The sequence below is a fragment of the Oryctolagus cuniculus genome, chromosome 2 (assembly GCF_964237555.1).
Source record: "Oryctolagus cuniculus chromosome 2, mOryCun1.1, whole genome shotgun sequence".
In the NCBI taxonomy this organism is placed as follows: Eukaryota; Metazoa; Chordata; class Mammalia; order Lagomorpha; family Leporidae; genus Oryctolagus; species Oryctolagus cuniculus.
This window is the reverse complement of record NC_091433.1, coordinates 172119503-172145297: the sequence shown is the minus strand read 5'-3', so window position 1 is coordinate 172145297 and position 25795 is coordinate 172119503. Positions and strand designations below refer to the sequence as shown.

Here is a 25795-nt window from a genome sequence, read left to right as displayed (position 1 = left end):
GACCATAAACGCCAGTCCCTTGTAGAGACGGGACTTCCCCCACTCCTCTCTCCAGCTGCCAGGCCATGAGACTCACCCTGCCTCTTGCCACTTCCCTGTGCTCACAGAGAACCTGGTCGTGCAGGAAGTGGTACACGTACCTGGAAGCGGAAAATCCCCGCATACTGGTGAGAAAAGCTCTGGTGTTTCATGATCTTCTCCAGACACTGTGGGTTCTGGGTCAAGGAGCCCAGCGCTGCCAGGAACCAGCAGTCTCCTGGAAAAGGGTAGAGCCACGGGAAGCTGACTGGCCACACCTAGAAGCCCCTACCCAGTATTTCACAGGTCCCTGTCTCCAGGGTCTGCACAGCTCCTTCTCAATCCCGTATCTGCAATGCCTGGAAGCAGAAATGTCTAGCTTTTGGATGTTGGGACATTTGAATATCCCAAAGAAAATATCCTGGGGATGGCCTCATGTCTAAACATGAAACACCCTTTTCTTCCCAGGTTACCTTAGACACAGCCTGAAGGCAATGTGACACAGCATCTGTAGTGCAGCTGCATCTTACTGCAATCCATCACGTCAGGTGTGGAATTTTCCACGGTGGCATCATGCCAGCCCCCAAAAAGTTTGGATTTTAGAGCGTTTTGAATTTTGGAGTTTTGGATTATGGCTGTACAGATTGTAATGGTTTCCTACCCTTTGAGAGAGCACTGGGGGAAGGATTCAGTGGGTCAGTTCTGAGCAAGATAGGCAAAGGGCTGGTGGTGTTCGTGGCAGTGGTGGTAGCTGACAGTGAGTGAAGATGGGGCGAAGATGCCCCAGCCAAACCTGGGGTGAAGCTGAGGAGCCGACATAATCCTGATTCTCTTTTGGCCATAGGCACCCAGGGCTAACATCATAGTGAGTTTGGCTGCCAACATCAGGGACAAGAGTGTTCCGTGCAATTGCAGTAACCAGATTTCTATTTTTCTCTGCTCATATTTGCTCAGCCCCTGTGCATGCTGGGAACCCTATAGCCCTCACCGGATTTCTCTCCTCTTCCCCGCTGAGGACTGTGTGGTCTTGAGTTCCTCTTTGGATGTCATGTGAGCCCTTCCCTCCCACACTTTCCATGCAGTCAATCCTTGCCATGACATTTCATGCCACAAAGACGCCCATGGAGAGATCATCTCTCCAGGCAGGAGAAGCCCAGATGGGGGATTATGGGCTGGTGTACAGATGGGCATCTATCTACTTGGTCCAAGACACAGTGGCTTCCCAGAAAAAGCTGATTTCTTACCTGCTTTTCCTTGTTGGATGTCAAATCTGCTCACACCTTCCAGGATGAAGTGAGGGGGGCCCACTGACAAATCCTTAGGAAAGAGGAAGAAACACTATAGCATCCTTTGTCCTCTATGTCCCAGGGGGGTTCCTAAGACATCATTCCCTTTGTCTTTGAAGGACCGAGGTTAAATCTTAGGTGAGTACTGAAAATCGGAGTTTGAACCTTCCCTTTGTTCTTCAGCTTTTCCTGCTACCAGGAAGGCAGGAATCAGAGGCAATGATGCCCACACAAACTGCTTGAGGATAACATAAATGAGGATTCAAGATTCTTGTAGCAAATAGCCTTCCGCAAACCAGCGTTTTATTAAGAGGTTGCAAATGGACAAAACAGAATGGGATATCTGTATTAGAGGAGACATTTCTAAACATAATACAGTACCAGACCAGCTCACACCGAAGCTTAGGCATTCTGGACTCCAGGTTCAAATCCAGCCTTATGGCCTTATGCCACATGGGACATGCGATTGCTCAGTTCTTGCCCACTGCTCAGATGCGGCTAACTCAGACTGAGACCGGAAGGTGCCTGGGCCCTTGTCCCATGTGCTGTTTACTCAGTGTCCAATTCTTCCCTGACCTCCAACACACAAAGCACCTGCCAGCCACAGAAAGGGCGGGGTGAGGCAGGGTGGAGGATTCCAGAGAGCAGCAGTGTCTGGCAGAATTTGAGGGACTCTGAGCTGACCTGAGAGTTCCTGCAGGGGGCCCACATGCACACTGAAGGCACACTGTGCCAGGGTCTGTCTCCCGTCCCAGCCACAGCCAGGCCTCGAGGTTTGTGTGCACAAGGAGCCCTCGGTGTTCGTCTCAGCTACCTCTCAGTGCAGCTCTGCCTGCAGTTCTGTGGTACAAGGCGCACAGCTTGGTAATTTTGGCTGTGTCATTTCTTCTCATATTGACAAGCAAGTTCCCAGGGTACGGGGCAGGGCTGTAAATGGGTTCTTTGGCTCCACAGTGATCAGCATACAGAGTCATGTGTCCAGGAGCACCTGCCAGCCCTGCCTGAGCTGCCAGTCTCCTGGTGGAGGTGCAGACTCCAGGACAAACAGAAGTGTACACCTCACCCAGCTGAGGGCATCCTCCCCCTGCACTGCTTCCCTGCTTTCCCAACAGACACCAGCCCGTCGGATGCCAGGCGGGACACGCTCAGGCCCAGGCCTGCAGGGTGGGGGTCACCCGGCCAGAGCCAAGGCTGGACAGAACCGCATCTCCTCTAACACAAGCCAGCAGGGAAGAAGGCCCTGCCTGAGTCTGGCAGTGTGCTGGGGCCACGGAGCCAATTTTAAAACACCTTGGGGGCACCCTAAGAGCTTTTGAAATGAAGATTTGTTTATTTTTATTTTAAAGGCAGAGAGAAATAGAGAGAGAGAGAGAGAGAGAGAGAGAGAGAGAGGGAATCTCCCATCTGCTGGTTCACTCCCCAATAGTCAGGGCTGTCAGGCCACAGCCAGGAGCCAGAACTCCATGTTGGCCTTCTCAGACTCACCAGTGGAAACTGGGAGCAGCAGCAGGGGCAGAGACGGCACTCGAACCCCAGCACTCTGATACGGGATGCTGGCACCTCAGTGTCTCAAGTGTGCCACCCCACCCTCCACTCCATCGCACTTTTTCCATACTGGAAAAGGAGTTGGATCTTTTAAAGGAGGCTGCTGCCATGAGCAGGGACACCCAGAGCCCTCCTCTCATGGGACTTTCACAGGCTGGGGCCCCACGGCGGGACCAGGAGTGAGGACTGTTTCACTCCATTCCTCTGCCACGGAGCTGCAGCCCTTCCTCGTGGTGGGCATGCTTGGAGAGCCCCGACAGACAAACCGGTGTGGATTCTGCCATGACAGTTCTCCCTGCATGACCTTGAGCCTCGAGCTCTCTGCTTTGCTTGGCTAAGCCTCAGTATCCTTCCATGTAAAATGAGCATGAACACAGAACAGGTGCACCCAGGTGGGAGAAACACGTGATAGAGCCACCATGGCAAGGGCCAGCTGCTCGATGCCACGACTATGCCCTGCAGTGGAGGAGAACCAGACCTGCCACCTGGAATGAGGAGCAGGAAGTGCAGTGCTTAGCTCAGCAGCTGACAGAGTCCTTGCTCAATAAATATTGATGCAGTTCTTTTGTAATACCTGCAGAATGAAAAAGGCTGCCCCCACAGGCCAAGGCAGAGTCTAGGGCGCAGTCATTATTGAACATGATAGAATATAAACACGAATTAGGCAGCGGCCCTGTTGGGGGTGGACCAGCGGAAGGAAGACCTTTCATTCGGTCTCTCTCTCTCACTGTATAACTCTGCCTGTCCAAAAAAAAAAAAAAAAAAAAAAAAAGAGAGAGAGAGAGTGAGAGAGAGAGAGGGAATCAGTGGATGGAAGAATGGATGGAAGAATCTCTCTCTGTCTCTCTCTCTAACTCTGACTTTCAAATAAATAAATAAATCTTAAAAAAAGAAAAGGAAATGCTCTCTCTGGGGTTAGGTACTGGGTGAAGTGGTTAAGATGCTGCTGCTTGGATGCCTGTGTTGCATGTTGGGAGTGACTGGGTTTGAGTATGGCTCTACCCCTGACTCCAGCTCCCTGCTAATGTGCACCTGGGGAGGCAACAGGCAGTGCTCCAGTGGCTGAGTCCCTGTCAGCCTTGTGGAAAACCTGGCTCTGGTTCCTGTCTCGGGCTGTTTGTGACCACAGTTACAACTATGGCTGTCAAGGTCATTACAATGTTGAAGGGTTGAACACATTGGTTTATTCCTCTGCCATCCTGCCTAGAAAAGAGGGCAACCCGAGTTTTCTCTAATGCACATACAAGATGGAAAGTTGCATCTCACAACTCAGAGTCATTCATTCAAGTGTTCTATCACTCATTCACCCAAATCCTAGCTGAGTTCCCATTATGCATTCATGTCCATGTGAGTAAGAATATTGTATGTGGAGTCAGGAGTCTGAATTTCAATCCTGGACCCTTCCCTTCCCTAACCATGTCACCTGGGCAAGTCTCATCACCTGGCTGAGCCTCAACTCACCTTCCTATAAAATTGGGAGCAAACAGAGGAGATAAAGGAAGAGAGGACACACGGAAAGTCCTCAAAAGTTCTAGGAAAATATGCATGTTGCCAGCTCTGAGCCAAGGGAACGTCACATTTAAGGGCTCAGAGTCATTCATTCATTTGTTCACTCACTCGTGTATTCATTCATCCAAATCCTAGCAGAGTCCCTGTTACGCACTCAAGTACCACGTGAGGTAAAGAACAGCATGTGTGGTGCCTGCCTCAGCTCTCCCTGACAGGTGAAGGTCAGAAGAATGAAGTTGTTGGTGGAGATTTACTGAGGATGGATAATGAGAAAGACCCTAGGAGGCTGAAATACCCACATCTTCCTTTAAGCAGCTCCTCAAGCCTAACCTCATCCCCATGGACGCTTCCCTTCCCCTAAGCTACAAATCTGTCTAGATGCAGGGAAGAGGCTGTCTCCCGTACAGCTGGATGCCGTCAACGTTTCCCTGTGGCAGATATCCACTACGTATCCACAGCCAGAAAGTTCCTTTTCTGTTTAAACTCCCCTGGCCATATTGAAAGAGCCCAGTAGAATGCTTGGTGGGTATTCAGTGTTTAGTGATGGCTACTGATATTAGATTCATTAACTTACTAGATATTATCCTGTTTTCCCTTGGTCTGGGTTGTGCCATCAGTTTGCAGAAGCACCAACAGCAGCAATGGGTTTCAGAACCCTCACAATGGTTCTAATCCAGATCTTTTGCCTCAACATTAATCCCGAGGAGAGTATGACCATGAGAAATATCCCATGGAGTTTCACACCCTAAAATTGAGATTGTTCTAGAAAAATCATCAGGGCTCCCCTTGCTGCAAGGCAGAACTAGTAGTGGACATCTGCTGGGGCGGGAATGAGGCTGGTTTAAACATTGCTCTGCTATATCTCCTTAGTTTGATGGCTGATGTCTGAAATTCTTTTATAGGTGATCAATTTTCTATAAGATTAAACATGTAAATATAAAAGAGAGGCAGGGCAAGAACTGAAATTCATCCTACAGTATGAATGACTGACATGATATATTCCCTGGGAGGAAATTCAGATAGGGGCACAGAAAAGGACATATAGTTATTCATATCTGAAGAGAATAAAGGATGGCAGACTGATAAATGGACCCAATAACGGAGGTGGAAGAGACTCTGTAGACCAACTACTATACCTATAGACCAACTACTATAATATTCATAACTGGGGTTTCCCATTTTTCTGGTGAGAAAACTGAGGCATTTTAACCTAGTGATGTGCTCACTCAACATAATGATGTAGTTTGTTAGAACTGGGTTACGTACAGCTCAAGGTTCCCAGGTCCTGTTTTCATTAGTCTCCCCATCCCCCCGAGTGCATACACCACTGACCACTGTAGCAGAGGGACCAGGCCAGTTTCATTCTGAGTCCTTCCTCCTTTTAGTGGGAGGCACCAAGGCAGGTGCTCCAAGGGTCCCAGAGCTGGGTGTGTTCTTGGGGGTTCACTCACGTGTGGCCGCTTCCACTCCACTTGGGACAGGTTCTTTCCCTGGAGCAACTTCTGGCCTATGGAAGAAGCCATGGCGGGGAATGTCTCATCCTCAAAGAGCTGGCGCCTGCTTAAGCAATGATCCCGCAAGGAGCTGAAGTCCTGCTCCTTGAACTTGATGAAGGAAGACTCTGCCACAGGCCTGCAGTTTTGTGCCATGACTCCCTTGTGAAACTTCGGAGATGGTTTCTTTCTGGTGAGAGAAGGAATATTTTCTGGAGTGAGCTGTCAAGTCATTTGGATCATCAGCCCTGAGTCTATAAGGGTACTCAGATGTCCACTACCCTCCCCTCCATTTACAAGTGGGAGGACTGAGACCCAGATCCACGCTGTTCCTGGTGACGTGGCCAGTGGGTAGGCAAGCCTCAGGTAGAATTCAACATTCTTACTCCAGATCTGCATTCAGTCTGCTGTACTGAACAGCTTCACCGTGCGCTCCAATGTACCTGAGAGCCTACCGGGCCATTGACACATTTAATGGACACTGGTTGAGCATTGACCTGTGCCAGGCGTTCTCTGGAATACTGGCAATCCAAATATAAATACAACATGATCTTTATCCCCTAGAGGCTCATTATCAAGTGGGAAAGATGGAAGACATTTCAATAACTATATATATCATCCAACAGGAAGAGTTCAACTGAAAATGTGTACAAAGTCCGGTGGAGTAAAGAGGAGGAGCTGTGAATTGCATGGCACTCTGAATGACTCTCTCACTGGCAGTGACCTTTGAATTGTGCCTTCCAGGAAGAGGAAATTGCCAGGCACAGGATGGATTGACTTCTTTCCAAAGTGCCTACGGGCACCCCGAGTGGTCAGCGTACGGAGGTCCAGCAGTTGGGCTGGAAATGTCTTGGAGCACTGGACAGAATGTAGAGTCACTGGAGGCTTTGTTGGTTTTGTGGGGCAGGGGGCAGGGGGAGCTAATGGCAGGGACTTTGGAAGAGATGGCCAGCAATATGGGTTAGAGTCAGATTCTGAAGGGTTTTACATCCTGCAAGCAGGGTCTGAAGAGGTAGGGTCTGATCAGATGGATTAGATCTGATGTCCAGTGGTGATGTAGGGAGCAAGTTGGGAGCCAGGTGGAGAGGATGAGAAGAGATAGAAGTGAGGAGGCTGCTGCTCTTGTCCATGGGACAGACAATGATAGAGAGTGGAGAGTGAACATGGCAGAGGGGAGAGAGACTTCAGGTGGAACCAAGAGGATTAGTTGGTAAATTGAATATGGCAAGGAGGGGGGAAGGAGTAAAAAACAAGACATGGTGGAGAACGGTCACGTGGTTTTGAAGTTTGCTTTCCATGTCCATCAAGTCTACAATACTGAGCTAATCCTAGAGCTTGGACAGCTACATCTCTACCTGTGTGGACTGATCAGCCCACCCTTGCAGGGCTAGTTGTAGTGTTCCATGAGGTTTGACCTAAAAGAACACACATACAGTCGGCGTTCAATGAATGTGCATGCCCCAATTTCCCTAAAAAGAAGTCGAGTAAGTCTGAGGTTTTTCATTCAGGCCACCATAAGGATGATACTGTCTGCCAATATATATATCAGATCCTGTACCTGTGCGCTGGCCTGGGTCTCGATGCAGAATCCACGCTTACCAGTTGTGGGGCTTGAAAAACCTCCTCAGACCCCAAGGTGCTGCTTTTACAGCTTCTCCATCAGTCTGCTTAGGTGGCACAAAAGACCCCAGCGTCTGTGTGTCCCACCCCTCCCCATCTCACATGGGAAAAGGAATCATGTGATCAAGAATGTGACGTGAACCTAAGCAAGTGATTGTAAGCAAACTTACAATAACTTAGTAATTTTCTTACAGCTAAATGACTGTATGTGGCAAATTGTTTAGATTTCACAGATTAGAATATTACCAATGAAATGTAATTTGGAGGGAAATGTACATACAATTGTCTTGCAAACAGGATATGAATAATTTATATTTGAACTAGTAGATGGAACAATGTGTAATTGTCATATTTGTAGGTAATTTTGGTTAAATATAGTCAGTTTTGTATGGTTTAACCTAAGGTAAAAAATGGTTAAATATACACAATTTCATTTGGTTTTTACTTAACATGATATATACATTTCTTCAACATAGGTTTTGTAAAATAACAAGTCAAAATATCCAATATGCCTCACCATTCGCAATAGGGTTAAGCCCACAACAAATTAAATAAACAGTGATGAAGCTGAAATAACAGCCAGGCATCACTCAAGAGCAAGAAAACAGTGACAGAAATTGACAACTCAAGGCAAAGGCAGTAACACCTGGTAATGAAGAGTTGTGAAAATTGTGGGTTTACCAGCTCTCCGTGTGTGCTCAGGGACAGCTTTGCCAAACTTCCCACCTCTCTGTGAAATATTAGCACATAAGATCAACTCATGTGGTGAGCTAATTTTAGTTCATGAAAATTAAACTGGTTACCCTTAATAACACAATCTGGGATTCCAGCAAGCAGCCCTTACTTGTATGGAGAAAATGAACATCTAAAGACTTGCTTCACATCTCCATAAGCATCATAAAATTGGGTCCCATGGGGGCTGGGGCTATGGCATAGCAGGTAAAGCCACGGTCAGCAGTACCGGCATCCCATATGGGCACCTGTTTGAGTCCTGGCTGCTCCACTTCTGATCCAGCTCTCTGCTATGGCCTGGGAAAGCAGTAGAAGATGGCCCAAGTCCTTGGGCCCTTGTACCCATGTGCACCCCGACGTGGGAGACCCAGAAGAAGCTCCTGGCTCCTGACTTCGGATCAGAGCAGCTCTGGCTGTTGCAGCCAATTGGAGAGTGAACCAGCGAATTCTCTCTCCCTCTCTGACCCTCCTTCTCTGTGTAACTTTGACTTTCAAATTAATAAATAAGTATTTAAAAAACTTTGACTTTCAAATAAATAAATAAATCTTAAAAAAAAAATCAACTGGCTCCCAGCCCACCTGCAGAACCCCACTGCTCATGCTGGGTAGTGATCTGGCTGGACTTCAGGAACTCCCATTCTTTTTTTAAAAAATATTTATTTTATTTATTTGAAAGTGAGAGTTACAGAGAGAGGTAGAGACAGAGAGGTCTTCCATCGGCTGGTTCATTCCCCAGGTGGCTGGCTGCAAGGGTCAGAAATGGGCTGATCCAAAGCCAGGAGCTTCTTCTGGGTCTCCCACATGGATGCAGGGGCCCAAGGACTTGGGCCATCTTCTACTGCTTTCCCAGGCCATAGTAGAGAGCTGGATTGGAAGAGGAGCAGCCGGGATTAGAACCAGCACCCAAATGGGATGCCAGTGCTTCAGGCCAGGGCTTTAACCCACTGCACCAAGTGCCCGCCCCTGGAACTCCCATTCTAATATTTACTTTCCTCATTGGTGAAGTGGAGATGATAGTAGTGGTACACACATCATAGGGGTGCTATGAGGTGCAGAGGAAGCCACACTTGTAAGATGCCTATCACATGGATAGGTAAATGGACAGTGGTCAGTTAATACAGTTATCCATGTGATGCAATTATTTTGGGTGTGGAGAGAATGTGCAGAGACCCAACAGCCCCAAGAGGAGGATGTGCTCATACCCAGGACAGGCTAGGCTCAGAGAGGCTGGCAGAGGGGAGGGCCACAGTGGGCGGCCAGACCTGTGTCCTCAGCTCTGCTGCTGCTCACCACTCATGACTGGCCTGCCCAGGCCCAGGGGGAACAGAAAGGCTGTGGGGACCACTCACAGGAATACATCTAATGCTGGAGGAGCTGGGCACCTCTGAGGGGAGAATCTTTATCTTTTTTTAAAGATTTATTTATTTGAAAGGCAGAGTTGGGGTGGGGGAGAGACAGAGATAGAGGGAGAGAGACAGACGTATCTTCAATCTCCTTTCATCTTCCATTTGGGACACCTGCTGCTGCTCTCCCAGATGCATTAGGAGGGAGCTGGGTTGGAAGTGCAACAGCCAGGACTAGAACTGGTGCTTATGTGGGATGCTGGCATTGTAGGCGGTGACTTAACCTGCTGTGCCACAGCATCATCAACTGAGGGATGAACCTTGGTGAATAAAAGGGAAGGCAGGCAGGGGAAGCTTGCTCGGCAACCCCTCCCCCCAACCCAGCCCCAACTCACACACACACACACACACACACACACACTCACACACACCTCCCACCTACCAGGCTTTCCCTTTCTCTTTGAACTGCTCATGTCATTGCTGGGGAACAGCCTGAAGCCTCACTTTCTCAGGATGGGCGTATAGAACATGCCAACAGGTCCCTCTTGTGTGCCCCAGGAGGGACCCCCCAAAGTGTTCTCACTCGTCACACTGGTTTCTTCCCCTTTTTTCTACTTTACACTTACCTCACAAGCCAAGACAGCCAAAGGCAGAAGACAGCCGCCTGAAGTGACTGAAAGAGAGAGATTAAAGGCCTGGTATTAAGTTTTCTGCTGTTGGGGTAACTTTTGGGGTTAGCAAGAAAAATGGCACTGGAGTGGCTAGCAAGATGGTGAACATAGCTGGCATAAAGCTCTCCCTGGGAGAGTGTGTGTGCTCCTGTCTCCAGCTCCAGAGGCAGGCGGGAGGTGCTGCCGGGGATGGAGGCCTCTTCTGCTCACCTCAGCATCTATGACACAAAGTGAAGCCCAGGTCCTCGCAGTAACCCCTGCCGAGCTGACTGTCTGCTCAGCCTGGGTACCAAAAACCCCTGCACGTTAAGCTTAAACCACAGAGCTCATTTTCTCACACTTCTGGGAATGAGGAAGCTGGCACAGCAGGTGCTGGTGAGAGCCCCCTCCCTGGCTCGTGTCCTCACGCAGCATGGGATGGGGTTGGAAGGGAAGAAAGAGGAATGGGTGGAAGGGAGGGACAGAGAGAGGTCCCTCCACACCTCGTGTTCTTATAAGGCCACAGTCCTATCAGATTAGGCTCCACTCTTTAACCTTAGGTAACTTCTAGAGACCTGGTTTCACAGACAGTCCCCCCGGGGTCAAGGCCCCTTGTGAAGCTGGCAACAGAATAATTCAGGCCACAGCATTGACTGGCCCCGGGCTGGCCCAGTGCCTCTCTCAGGCCTGGCTGCCTAGTTGAGGGAGAATGTAGATCAAACGGGAGCTGGGTGTATCAATAAGGACCTCCGGCAACAGGTGCTGGATGCCACTGGACACCAGGACAATGACAGAGGAGAGCTTGACAGTGCTGGGTGAGCAGACATGTCTTGGATTCACAGTAGAAAGGGGATGAGGGCTCCTGACTGACCGAGATGTCTCAGGTAATACCAAGGCCCGCTAATGGGGCTCCACAGTATTTTTGGTCTGCCAGTACCTGGCGCCAAACCAGGCACATAACAGATACTCAATGCACTGCTGGCAGGTGTTGTCAGAATGAATGTCACATAGCAGTTCTTCCTGGGTGTGTCCTGTGGAGCAGTAGCTTTCTGATGTGCATCATAACCAGCAGCTTATGTGGCCGAATTGTTCTGGGAAACATTTCATACTGATCAATCTCTACGGGGATTCACAAGAAGCTCGAAGAAGTCCTCAGTGAAGAAACTGAAGTTCACTTTCAGGGTTTCACACACAGGACTGGCAAGCCCTTTTGTTGGAGAATGGTTACATACATAGAAAAGATTCACAGAAGTTAAATGACTTCAGGATCCCCGGCCTCCAGTCCTCATTCTGCCCCTTCATAGCTCTCTGACCCCAGGGAATTTCCTGAGCACCGAGCACCTAAGTTTCTTCTTTCGCCAAGGATGCTTGATGCAAAAACCCAATGAGAAAATAGACAGGAGATGTAAGCTATGAGCCTTAGGCAAGAACACCCATTATTAGTTACTTTTCTGGTTCTAATCTTGTCCTATGCTTCCTTGCATTTCTCCCTCCTACACTGTGAAAATGAAGAGTTGTGAGAACAGACACAGCTGAATCTAAATCACACCTGCCTGGGCACAGGGTAAGGGCGTTTTACCTCACCTTCCCCCTTCCTCCCAGTTGTTCTTCTACACGAAATGCACAGGCTGGACTTCATAGCAATAGGATATTTAAGAAAACCCCAAATAACTCATGAGTGAACGATGATGTCATAAGTCAGATTTAAAAAAAAAAACTCAAAATAAAAGCAAATAACAAATACAAGGGCACAACTTAATAAAATAGACCATGGAGGAAACAGGAAAAGTAAAAATCTGTCAACAAATTGACACACTCTCCCAGTCAAGCCAAAAAGATCTAAAGAGAGAGAGCAAATAGGGCTGGCACTGTGGCTCACTTAGTTAATCCTCTGCCTGCGGCGCTGGCATCTGATATGGGCGCTGGGTTCTAGTCCTGGTTGCTCCTCTTCCAGTCCAGCTCTCTGCTGTGGCCCAGGAGGGCAGTGGAGGATGGCTCAGGTGCTTGGGCCCTGCACCCGCATGGGAGACCAGTTGGAAGCACCTGGCTCCTGGCTTTGGATCAGTGCAGCGCACTGGCTGCAGCGCGCCAGCCGTGGCGGCCATTTGTGGGGTGAACCAACGGAAAAAGGAAGACCTTTCTCTCTGTCTCGGTCTCTCTCTACTGTCTAACTCTGCCTGTCAAGAAAGAGAGAGAGAGAAAATATCACTATCATCATTGATAAAACGGTTGTCATCATGCATCCTGAAGACATTAAAGACTAACAGGAAAATACTACATACAATCCAATGCTAAAAAATTGATGAGCTATATAAATGTGCTGACCAAAGTTGGTATAAGAAGAAACAGAAACTCTGAATAATCCTATATCCACAAAGAAACTCAATTTGCTAATCAAAGGTTTTCTCACAAAGAAACCCCCAGGCCCACAAAATCTCACTGGTGAAATGTATGATACTTTCAAGGACAAAGTAACACTGATCTCACATAAAAGTCTTCAGAAAATAGAGTAGAAGAGAAACAGACACTGCTGAGTTTATTTTATCAGTTCAGCACCATACTAACAAAACCTCATAAAGAAATTCAGCCCCTGAAAAAAAATTACAGACCAATATTCTCCAATGAATGCAAAGGGATGCAAGGACCCTTGACAAAATTTTAGCAAGTGAAATCCAATAATGTAAGAAAACAAATAGATATTTTATCATGACTAAGTTAAGTTTGTCACAGGAATGGAAGACTGGTTTGCAATTCACCACGTTGAAGGGCTACAAAGACATATATCTATGATTTAAAACACAAAAACAAACCAAAAAAAACTCAGAGAAAACTAGAAACAGTAGGTAACGCTCTTAAATGTACGCAGGGCACCTGTAAAGAACCTACAGGTAACATCATACTTAATAACGGAAGAGTGTATTTTCTTCTCTTTGTGGTCAGAATGAAGGTGGCAATACCCTGATACCCTTGTCACTACATTAACCACAGTACTGAAGGTCCTAGCCCATGCAATAAAGAGAAAAGGCCAAAAGATCAGGAAGGAGAAAAAGTGGCCCCTACTTTAACATCTTGATGGTGGGAGATCCTCAAAACAACTACTGCAAATAATAATTAAACTTAGCAAGGTCACAGATACAAGGTTAATACCCAAAACAGCTTGTATTTCCTACCATAGCAGTAAACAGTAGGAAACAACAGGAAAATAGTAGCACCTAGAAAAAAACGACATAGGAACATATCTAGCAAAAGATCTCTACAAAAAAAAAAACAAACAAATCTTTGACGAAAGAAACTGAAGGAAACCTAAATAAATGGAGAGAAATATCAGAGTCGTTGATTAAAAGATTCAGTAATGACCAGATGACAAGTCCCCCCCGATTACCCATAGCATTTCCACAACATGATACTAACCAAAACTCCAGCATATTCTTTTTATTAGAAATCAACAAGCTGATGCTATAATAAACATCTGAATGAAAAGGATCTAAAATAGTCCAAATTTTCAAGAGAAGAAAAATACTGGAAGACTTAATTAATTGGGCTTTAATACATGTTATAAATCTATAATAAGGGCAAACAGATGGACAGGTAGATTGATGGAGCAGAGTGCAGAATGCAGACACGTGTATGGTCAATTATGTGAGCTAATACAAAGGCAGCTCAATGGGGAAATAAAAGTCTTCCAATAAAAGTGTATCAACAGGCTCGCCATATGGAAAAGAGTAAACAAACCTAGACTACACATCACACCATACACACAAGTGCAAAGGACCATAGACCTAAAGGTAAATCTTAAAATTACATTTCAAAAGACAACATTGGAGAAAACATTTGCTCAATTGAGACAAGTGGAAATGTATTTGATAAGACATAAAAGCTTGGGGGCCGGCATTCTGGCATAGCAGGTTAAGCCTCTGCTTGAGACACCCGCACCCCACAAAGGAACCAATTACAGACGTGGCTGCTCCACTTCCGATCCAGCTCCCTGCTAATAGGCAAGGAAAGAACAGAAGATGGCCCAAGTCCTTGGGCCCCTGGCACCCACAAGGGAGACCTAGAAGAAGCTCCTGGTTCCTGGCTTTGGCCTGGCCCAGCCCTGGTCATTGGGACCATTTGGAGAGTGAACCAGAGGATGGAAGATCTCTCTCTATGTTTCTCTCTCTCTCTCCAACTCTGCCTCACAAATAAACAAAAACATAAATCTTTACAAAAAAGGCACAGAAAAATTTATAAGCCTTACTAGGAAAAAAAAAAGTGGAGGAAAGGTAACTTAGGTTTAGCAAGCTTAAAGAGATACCATTAAGAAAACAAGAAAATCTGGATCAGGAGAAAATGTTCATGGCACATATATCAGAAAAAAGGACTTGTATTCAGAATATGTAAAGAAGAGATAAATAATGAGTGAAAAATAATCCATGAGAATGATCAAAAGATCTGAATGGATACTTTACCGAAGAACATGTAAGTACAGGCAATGATCAACATGAAAACATGTCCCAAATCATAAGTCACCAGTGATACAGAAATTAATAGCATACTGAGAAGTCATTATAGACTTTAGAAAGACTAAAATTGGAAAGATGAGAGTAATTGTGAGAAAATAAAGCAGCCAGAACCTTCACAACATTGTGGTGGATACACAAAATGGTACAGACCCATCAGTAAACAGTGGCAATAAGTTTTCCTAAACTTCTCTTTAAAAATGTCTTAAACATTTCCTAAAAAGGTAAACATCCACATACCATATGATCCAGCCATTCCAGTCCCAAGAATTCACCCAAGAGAAATGAAAGTGCTATGTTCATGCAAAGCTGTGTAGATAAAAGCTCAACACAGGCTTCCACTTAACAGCAAAAACTGGAAACAACCCAAACTCTGTCACAAGGTGAATGAATATACACATTGTGACATAATATAACCATAAAATAAAGCACTACTCAGTAATAAAAAGGAATGAATTATTGATAGACACAACATGAATAAATCTCAAAAAAAACCCACAAAAATACCGAGAGAAACCAATCAAAACAGTACACAGCATATTGTCCATTTATATAAAATCCTAGAAATGCAAATTAATGTACCATGACAGAAATTCTGTGGTTACTCACAAATGGGGATGTAGGGAGCAATGCATTAAAAAGAGTTGTAAGAAAACCTTTGGGGGTGATAGAAATATTTATTGAGTATGGTGATGTTTCACATGTGTAAAAACTCACCAAGGTGTACAGGTTATGTTCAGTTATTGTAAGTCAGTTACAACTAAAGTTGCCTAAAAGTTAAATATACAACTTATGCATCAGCAACTCTTTTTTTTAACCCCACCAGGTTAATAATAGCTAGATTTCACTCACTTCCTCTTCTGTACAACTAACTATCGCCAGTCCTTGGATGTTTAATAATCTTCTCCTGTGTTTTATTGAAAAAGCATGCTGTAAATGTTCTTGGGCACACCTGCTGTTTTCTAGGTCACATTCCCAGGAGTGGAATTTCCAGGTTTAGGGTACACACAGACTCTGCCTCGCCAAGTATGCCAACATTTAATATTTCCAAGGCTGTGCCAGTTTTTAACCTCACCAGTGCTGTAAGAGGTCCCATTGCAATAAATCCTCATTCACCCTTGGTATTGGCAAGCTTCTTATTTGTATCCGTCTAGAGAGTGGAAAGGGCAACCCCCTATGGTCTTAAATTGTTTCCCTGATTACTGTGAAGATTGAGTATCTCTCAATATGTTTCTTCCCCATTCACCGTTCCCTGTCTGGTGAAATGAATACTTATATCTTACACCCATTTGTCCCCTGTGTTGTCTTTTATTTATTGATTTGTAGGAATTCTTCCCCTACACTGGACATTTGTCTTTCATTGGTTGTGTTACCAGTATCTTCTCCCACTCAGGTTTATCCTGTTCATTTTTACAGTGTCTACTGATGAACAGATATCCTCCACTTCACACAGATAGAAATGTATTACAAGCAATTATCAGTTTAACTTTTAGAAGCTGAGCCAAATGTTCATCTTTGTTTTCAGATATTTATTTATTTCTTAAAGAGCAAGCATCCGTGTCTGCTGGCTCACTCCTCAAGTGCCCACAATGGATGAGTGTTTTGGCCAAAGGTGGGAGCCAAGAACACAATCCAGGTGTCCCATGTAGCAGCCAGGAACACAATTTACTTAATAAAAGAAACATTGTGAGTCTTTCTAAAAAATAGAACATTTATTTGTGATTCACATTTTTCTAAAACACTGATTTAAATTTTTTATAGTTCTAAATAATATTTTTAAGAAGCTTGGTATTCATAGCCAAATTTTGTGATGGAACTGCAAAGAGATATTTTTAAGTGTTTGTTAGGAAATAATGCTGGTATTTCTAAAAACAGGTAATAATCTCATTAAAGCCAAGTATTTAATTTCCCTCCACTTCTCCTCCCTACTCACACCCCTAAATAGAGTCCCTACTTTGGAGAAAGACAAAAATATGTAAAACATTTGCTTTTAAAAAGTTTTACAAAACTATCTTTGCAGCAATACTGATACACACAGATATTTCCTTTTCTTTCTTTCTTTCTTTTTTTTAATTTTAGCTCCCATGCCCTCTACCTGTAAGATGGTAAAACGGGATGGGTTGTATAACATGTAGTACAGCAGTGCACTGTAGCATAGTAAGTATAGTGCAGTGAGTAGAATTTTCTACTTGACCCAGAGATGATAGATTAATGATTCTGACTTATCCTGGAACCATTGCACTGTAACAGTCACAGAGCTCTCCTTGTCCTGCTCTGTTCAACATTTCATCTTACTTGTGGAAGAAGATATTGAAATGAAAATGAAGATCCTTTTCAAGTCTTTCAGCATTTTGAATAATAAAAATACAAGAATAACCTTTAACCAACAGATGGCAGAATTAAGATTCCAAATGATCTCAAAACCAAGAAAATGGGGGCCAGCAGTGTGGCACAGCAGGTTAATGCCCTGGCCTGAAGCGCCGGCATCCCATATGGGTGCCGGTTCAAGACCTGGCTGCTCCATTTCCGATCCAGCTCTCTGCTGTGGCCTAGGAAGCAGTGGAAGATGCCCCAAGTCCTTGGGCCCCTGCACCCACATGGGAGACTCGGAAGAAGGTCCTGGCTCCTGGCTTTGGATTGGTGCAGCTCTGGCCACTGCGGCCAGCTGGGGAGTGAACCAGCAGATGAAACACCTCTCTCTCTCTCTCTCTGTGTGTGTGTGTAACTCTGACTTTCAAATAAATAAATAAATCTAAAAAAAAAAAAACCAAGAAGATGGAATTTCACAGAGGAAACTGTCTTGAGTCTACCTTCCGCTGCAGCCTACACCCAACACAGAGCACTCTTCCCAGGTTCTATAGCTCTCTAGCAGACTGTCTGCTGTAGCCTTTGGACACGGCAGAGTAACATTTCTGGGTTCTAGAACTATATGTGTCTCAGGAGCACCAACAGTTAATATTTCTGGGCATAGATTTATTTTTTCACCCATGAAGAAGGGATGTGCTTCCCACTAAGCAGATTCATGTTTTCTTGGAATCGGATTAGGTTTAGGAGCTTGGGGCCTGCCATGATCAAGTTAAATTGTTGGGTCGCACAGGTCCCTCGTTCAGATAGAGACCACAGGCAGGACCCAGGCTCCAAGCTGCTCACTTCCCAAAGGCATTCACCAGAGAGAACAGGCCCTGGCGTCCTTTTTCCTTACATTTTTCTTTCTTTTTTAAAAAGGTTATTTGCAGCTGAGGATTCATTTAGATAGTCCATTTGTTCTTAAGGATTCGCTCTTAGCCTACTGTGTCAGGTTTCATTGTATGGGAGACAAAGAAAAATAGACAATGGCTGGGATAAAGACAGAGGGACCACACAGAGAAAGGCAAGATGGCAGGGAGTCTCAACCAGAGAGGCCGAGAGACAGAGAGAGCAAGCCAGGGACAGCAGTCAGTGGAGACAGAGACTGAGGCAGAGGACGGAGGAGAGGCCAAGATGCAGAAATGATGAGAGCCAGGGAGGATACCCATTCTCATGCGCTTCCAGCACCCCATGGGCCACAATCACCACGCGTGCCTACCATCAGATGTGGCCACCAACGCACAGCAGGAAGACAGAACACAATCGCTGTGACTTCCAGGTGGAGCTCTCAAAAGATCCCACCCCAGAGCGCTGCCTCTGGCCATGGCACAGGGGAGAGACAAGTATGGCAGGGCCAGCACTGGGCCTCTGGCCATGACCTCAGGCATCCCAGTCTGGTCACTTTGGGCATCTCAGGCTGGGTGGAGGTCACAGAGGCAAGGAATCCAACCTTGGACAGGGAGCCTGGTTCCAACTTTGCTGATGGCTCTTCCTACTGTGGCCTGGATGTGCCAGGGGTGGGAGAGAGAGCCAGTAGTGCCAGCAGCCCAGCAGCCATCTCCCCCAGGAGCTCAGGGATACCTGACAGTGGCTCCCAGGGAGGCCCAGATCAACTTCCTTGTTCTGAGATTTTTTTTGAAAGAAAGCTTCTATGGAACACGTAAGGTCATATCTCTGGGAACCGGGACAGTGTGTGTACACGGGAGGGGAAAGTCTTCAAATATAAGAGTTAGGGGCAGGCACTGGGCCTGTGTTAAGCTGCCTATGGGATGCCTGTATCCCATTACCACATATTGGAGTGCCTGGTTCAATCCTGGCTCTATTTCAGATTCCAGCCTCCTGCTAAGTGCACACCCTGGGAGGCAGCAGTGATGACCCAAGAAGTTGGGTCCCTACCACCCACATGGGAGAACCCCATCAAGTTCCTGGTTCATTGCCTCAGCCTGCACAGCAGACATTGAAGGCATCTGGGGAGTGAAGCAGCAGATGGGATCAATCCATTTCTCTCTTCCTCCCCTCCCCCAACCATCTCTCTGCATCTCAAATAGAACACAAACAACCAAGAACTTTTCTGTAGTACCTATGTGAAAGAGCAGCACAAAAGAGCATGAACTTCAAGCACAATTGTGTCAATGTGCGTGCCGGTGTGGGCGGGGCGGCAGCGTGAGAATCAGAAGGGTAGCAGAGAAGAGCAGGGTGAGGAGAGACGGGCACTGGGTCACGAGAACCCTCTGACCTTCCCCCTACCTGGACTGCATTCCAGAACAGGTGAGGCGGTCAGTGAGCCATAGCAAGTCCTAAGCCCACTTGGGGAACGTGACCTGGCTGAGGGAGCAGGCAAGGGTTCCAAGGCAGTGCAGGGGGAGACAGTCCCTGGGCTATAGCGAGGTGCCCAGGCCAGGCCACCGGTCACAGCAACCAGCCTATTCAGAAAGCCTCTGGCCTGCATGTGTCCCACAGGCAATGCCATCTGAAAGCCTCTTCAGTTCCCGCGAGGAAGCTGGGGCTACGGGAGATGAAGCTTAGTGAGGAAGCTCAGCAGGTTGGCAGCAGCTCCTGGCTACAGATTAGACTGGGGAGCAGACAGAGTGGTTGACTAAGAGGACTGGGGCCCCCAGTCCAATGGCTTGGGAGCCCATGACCTCTCCTGCCTTGTGCCCTTGGTGGGAAGATACTGCAGCTCCTGTAGGCAGACATGCGCTCATAAATGATGGAGACAACGGCTCTGTGCGTCTTTGGTGCATAGGCATGATGGGATCTAGCTTAGTCCTTGAGCTGAGTGGGAGTTCCTGGCAGGTCCTGAACCACAGGCAGAGGAGGTGGGCACGGCAGGGCTGACCCAGCCTTCAGCCAAGGGCCCAGTGCTGGTGGAAGGGCTGTTCCTTTCAAGGTCATGGACACTCTCAGTTCCAAAGGTCCCTGAGGGCTTATTTGGTGGACAAGGATGTTGACCCCAGAGGCCTGGCCCTCTTTTGGTCCAGTAATGTAGAAGCAACCCATTGTCTGAGCCACAGCCTCAGGACGAGGTAAGGAGGGTAAGGGGCACTCTTTGCTCCCTTTTATCTGAACATCCCAGGTTACAAGGGGCTGGGAGTTCCCCTGGGGTGCCTTATTCCTCTGTTTTCATTATGAAGACAAGGAAGCAAGGCTTGGCTGAGCTTTCCTGGTTGTTGACTTTGCAGATTAGTGAGCTTTCCATGTACCCTGCAGCCTCCCACCATATCACAATATATATCTTGTTCCTTTTCAGAAAGGTTTGTGCAAAGCAAAAAGTAGTGCATAATCCGGGAAGTTCCCCTGAGAACCCGGGATCAAGACAGAGAGAGACAGCCCAGAGCCACTAGGACCCCAATCAGTGCTTCCAACCAGTGGTTCTGGAAAGTGCTGGTGCTCTCAGGTCAGCCGATTCCTTTGTTTTGGTCTTCTCAGGGCCTTTACGTACAAATCTGAATCATGAGTCTCCAAGGAGGGAAAAGGAGGAGGCAACATCTGTTCAAATATTTGATCAAAGAAACTTTATATCAATGAGTTCCCAGCAACAACGCCGAGAATTCATGTTCTGGGTGTCCTGATTTAGAAATACTTGTTCAAGAAACAGAGTCCCGGGGCTGGCATTGTAGTGTAATGGGTTAAGCCGCTGCCTGCAATGCCGGTATCCCATATGGGCACTGGTTTAATTCTCGGATGTTCTATTTCTGATCCAGCTCTCTGCTAATGGCCTGGGAAAGCAGTGGAAGATGGCCCAAGTGCATGGGCCCCTGCACCCACATGGGAGACCTGAATGAAGCTTTTGGCTCCTGGCTGGGCCCAGCCCTGGCCATTGTGGCCATTCACAGAGTGAATCAGAAGATGGAAGATCTCTCTCTCTCTCTCTCTCTTTCTCTCTCTCTGTGTGTGTGTGTCTGTCTGTCTGTCTGCAACTCTGCCTTTCAAATAAATAAAATAAATCTTAAAAAGAAGGAAAATAAATTGAGTTCCAGGGGTGGTAAGAAATTAACAGTCTTCTCTGGATTCTGTTCTAACATCTGTGTGGTCTTAGGCTTTCTCACCAGGCTAAGCTTTGAGGGGTTGAGATGTGCTCACCCTGACTTCTTCCCAAGAGTGAGCAGTGGTGGCATGGACCAGCCCACTTGAAGACCTCTTCCTGGCTTTCTCATGGGAAAGAGGTGATTCCAGGAAACAATAGAGTTTTGCACCATGTCCAGAGAATATTAACAATGATATTAACAATGATATTAACAATCTAGGACCAAGGGATGCTCAGAAACATGCCTGAAGCCACACTGCTAACACAGAGCTTGACATCAAGCATGCCCTCAGGGTGGCAGGTGAGTCACTAATTTCTGTATTTGTTAGCAGCTTTTCTGCTAAGGCATTCTTCCAAGTGGATCCTTGAATATAATTAAGTAACCAAGGGACAAGACAGACTACCAGGCACAACAGAACCCTAGCTCTGTCATTTGCATCTGGCATGAACTTGGCAGTAAGTCAGCTTTCCATCTACAAACTGGGGGTAATGAGCTGATGCTACATGTAACTCTTACCTATTATACAATAAGTAGATTACTGTATACTCATCGATCAATGCAAGGATACAAATACATAAGGCTTTCTGCAGCTGCTACCTGCCCCTGTCCCATACCCCTGCAAAGTAAAACAGAGGTTCCGTCAAGCTGGGTACAGGGTGGGAGAGCTCCAGAGAATCTGCTGACTAAAGACCCAGCAAACCCCACTTGGGGGTTAGCAGTGTTCTGTGTGTGACCCAGGACAAACAGGGCAGCCCAGCTGGAACTACAGAGGGGAAACACTGCCTTTGCTCTAATCTGGTTAGTTTGGGGTCGAGCTATCCAGCTAGAACTGTCTCCCTGAGAACAGCATCCTATCTCAGAGGTCACGCAGGTTCAACAGCTGCAGAAACACAGGAATGAGACAGTGACACAGCTGGTGGGGTGTAGGGACCACCTGACCCTCTGAAGTGACAGCGACCTGCCTTTTGTGATAAACTCACATTTTTCAATGTCTCTCATATAACTGTTAAGCTAAATAATTAGAAAACAACGGGCTGGACTCATTATTCCTTTGACCAAATATTTCTTAAACACCTACTATATGTCAGAGGCCATACATCAGTGAACCAAGAGCACAGGATGGCCACCATCAGGGTGTCCCTTACGGTCAACATAGCCCTCCAGGTTGTCACTTTGAGCAGATAGCAAAGGCAGCTCAATGACTGACATCCAGGCTACCACAACTGCATAGTTTACAGGAGCTTCTCTTAGAAAACTAACTCATCTCTTGGTTTTTCCTAGAGCCCATCCTTGGACCATCTGCCTCCACATCCCCAGTTTCCACATCCCACTGAGGGTGGGGCCTCAGCTGCTGTGAGCTAAAGAAGCTCTCAGGAGCAACTTGGAGGCCAGCACCATTTGGAGGACTGTCCTGACCCCGAGCTCCTGGAGACCACCACTCAGTCCGTACCTGACTCCCAGACACGTGTGTCTGCTGGGTGCCGACAGCAGCCTTCCTGCAGGGAGCTGGCTCGGGACGGAGCAGGCCCACAGGCTGAGCTGCAGCACTTCCGCGGGATGGAGAGTGGCAGAGAGGACAGGCAGAGAGAGAGGTCCGGCAGGTGAGGGCGGCAGTCTCAGGGGAAGAACGGCCAGCAGACCGGCAGGGCTGGCAGCTGCTGGTGTCTGCCTCTTCGGCTCTTCCTTATATGGGCACACCAGGTGCTAATGCTCCACCTTAGTTAAACAGTGATGCCAGCAACTCTCAGAGGGAGAGAGAGAGGTACTGATTTTTTTTATTAGCAAGATCCCCAGAGCCTCCCCATAACCCCTGATTCCCCCTTCACCCCCTGTGACCTTGAACTGCTGATTTCTTGGCTGCCTTGTTTGTGGTTTTCAATGGTTCCAGATCTTTCCATTTCTTCACTTTCCTCCCGCTTCAGGGATTTGGTGTTTTCCCTCAGCACACAGGATGTGCTGAGAAAAGACTCAGGGTAGCAGCCTGCCTCCATGTGCCATCCTCACCCAGGAAAGCGCTGAGCCCTGTGCCTCTCATCGAGTGTGCCCACTCTAGCACATGAATCAGGTGCTTTCTCCTGAGCCAGCATCTTCTTCCTAGAGAAGAGAGCAGAGTATCCATTTTAATGATCGATTTATTTTAAAGGTAGAGTGATGGGGGGAGCAGAGGGGAGAGAGAGAGATCCTCCATCTGCTGGTTCACCCCCAAAATGGCCACAACTGCTGGGGCTGGGGCAGGTCAGAGCCAGGAGCCTGGAACACCATCTGGGTCTCCTCCATGGATGGCAGAAGCCCAGGTCCTTAGACCATCTTCTGCTGCTTTTCCAGGTGCACTAGCAGGAAGCTGGATTGGAAGCAGAGAAGTTAGTACTTGAACCAGCCCACCAATATGGGCTGACAGCTTGGCATGCAGCTGTTTAACCCACTGTGCCAAAATGTCAGCTCCTAGTTGCAGAATCCCTTACTCCTTGGACATAGTAAGATCTAGGGAAAGTTTGTACAGCCTCCCAGCTGGCAGATCCAGAAGAAAGAGATAAACAGGCAGCAAATGCTTCCTGCCAACCTGGTTTCCCCTATGCTGAAGGACGCAGGGTAAAGGCAGCAAAGCAAGGAGAAATGTTGAACTGGTGGGAATATTTAGGACGCATCCATCCCCACACTGTGCTGGGTAGAAGAGATAAATAGTAACAAGGACAGATGAACGTGTGCCCCTGCACAGTGTGGTTGTGACCAGCCTGGGAGATGGCACGCTGGGCCGGGGAGAGCCGCCTGCCTGACTAGAAGTGTGTTTTCACCTGAGGTCTATGAGTTTTGATTCTATGACCTGGACAAGTCCCTTCCCTCTGAGTCCTGGTTTCCTTTTCTGTGACGTGAGGATCACACTGCTTGCTCATCTCTCTCACATAATTGGAAAAAGATTTTATTTATTTGAGAGGCATAGCTACAGACAAAGGGAGAGACAAAGGTCTTCCATCTGCTGGTTCACTCCCTAAATGGCCACAAGGACTGGGACTAAAGCCAGGAGCCAGGAGATTGCTATGTCTCCCATGTGGGTACAGGGAACCAAGCACCTGAGCCATCTTTCACTGCTTTCTCAGGCCATTTGCAAAGAGCTGGATTGGAAGTGGAGCAGGTGGGACATAAACAAGCAGCCATATGGGATGCTGGCACCACAGGAAGAGGCTTAGCCCACTATGCCACAGTACTGGCCCCTCCCTCATGTTCATTAAGGAGGACCCCTGGGAATACTCTATTAGAACTTTCAACTAAAAATACCGGAAACAATACATAGACCCCATTATATAAATATAGCTAATGAATAAATAAGCAAATACTTGCGCAACATGCACAAAACTATTTTACTAATAGTGCCTTTGAAAATCAGTTTTGGAACAAAAAACATGGTTGGGGAGTTCTGTAGAATGCCATTCCCCCATGAGCCTACCTAGACATGGGGCCTCGAGGAAAACCATCTGTAGGATTTCCACTTCCTAATGCAGATTTTTCTCCCCTAATAGCAGACAAGATATCTGTTTAGAGCAGTCATTGGGAGCAGTGAGTTCAAAAGAAACCATCTACCCATTGGAGAATTTGGTACCCAAATTGCTCACGTGGGGGACAACTGTGCAGAATAATGGCTTATAGGGCTGGTGCTGTAGTGAGTAAAGCTTTCGCTTTCAACAGTGGCATTCAATAACGGTGCTGGTTGCATTCTGGTTGCATCACTTCCAACCAAACTCTCTACTAATGCACCTGAGGAAGCAGCCGAAGATGGCCCAACCAAGTACTTGAGCCCGAGCCACCTGCATGGGAGATCTGCATGGAGTTCCAGGCTCCTGGCTTCAGCCTGGTCCAGCCAGGCCATTGTGGTCATTTGGAGGGTGACCAGCAAGTAGAAGATTTCTCACTTTCTGTCCCCCACTCTTTCTCTTTAACTCTGCCCTTCAGGTAATTAAAAAAACTTTTGTAAAAAGCAATGGGGGGCCGGCGCCGCAGCTCAATAGCCTAATCCTCTGCCTAGTGGCGCCAGCACACCGGGTTCTAGTCCCAGTCGGAGCGTCAGATTCTTTCCCGGTTGCCCCTCTTCCCGGCCAGCTCACTGCTGTGGCCGGGGAGTGCAGTGGAGGATGGCCCAAGTGTTGGGCCCTGCACCCCATCGGAGACCTGGAGAGATACCTGGCTCCTGCCTTTGGATCACCGTGGTGCGCTGGCTTCAGCGTGGCATCCGTGGCAGCCATTGGATGGTGAACCAACAGCAAAGGAAGAATTTTCTCTCTTTCTCTCTCTCTCACTGTCCACTCTGCCTGTGAAAATAATAATAATAATAATAATAATAATAATAATAAAGCAATGGGGGTCTGTAGAGAGGGCTCTGTGCAGCTCCAGGGGGGCCGTTTATTGGAGGAAACCTTGGCCTTTTCATGCTCTACCTCCTGTGCACTTTAGGGGTCAACTCTCAGTGATTTGCGTTTTCCAGAGAATCAGGCCCAGGGTCATAAAGCCGGACACACCTCATGTTAATGGCATGGCAGTCACGGGAACAGGCCATGCCCCTCATATCCCACCACTCCCAGATGCAGCACACAGCTTCCCCTGCCACTGAGGCTCTGTGTCCTTCACTGATCAGCTTCCAGCTGTGTGGCTGAGGCCTGCTGAAGCCTCCATGGCAACCACCTTGTCTACATGGCTACATGTTGAGCCTTGGGCACTGACTGGGTGTAGGTAC

At 47.3% G+C, this 25795-nt stretch overlaps 1 protein-coding gene across 1 annotated transcript in view; it reads right to left on the bottom strand.

Annotated features, from left to right (window-relative positions):
- LOC100344894 (calpain-13) overlaps window positions 1-22788 on the bottom strand; it is a 63301-nt gene extending 40513 nt beyond the window's left edge. Inside the window, exons 1-5 of the mRNA XM_070069722.1 lie at window positions 22523-22788; window positions 10173-10219; window positions 5810-6041; window positions 1263-1335; window positions 141-256 (exon numbers count right to left, since the gene is read on the bottom strand). Of these exons, the coding sequence (XP_069925823.1) occupies window positions 141-256; window positions 1263-1335; window positions 5810-6007 (387 nt within the window). The 5' untranslated portion in view covers window positions 6008-6041; window positions 10173-10219; window positions 22523-22788. The remainder of the gene's footprint in view (window positions 1-140; window positions 257-1262; window positions 1336-5809; window positions 6042-10172; window positions 10220-22522) is intronic.
- Between the last annotated feature and the right edge of the window lie 3007 nt (window positions 22789-25795).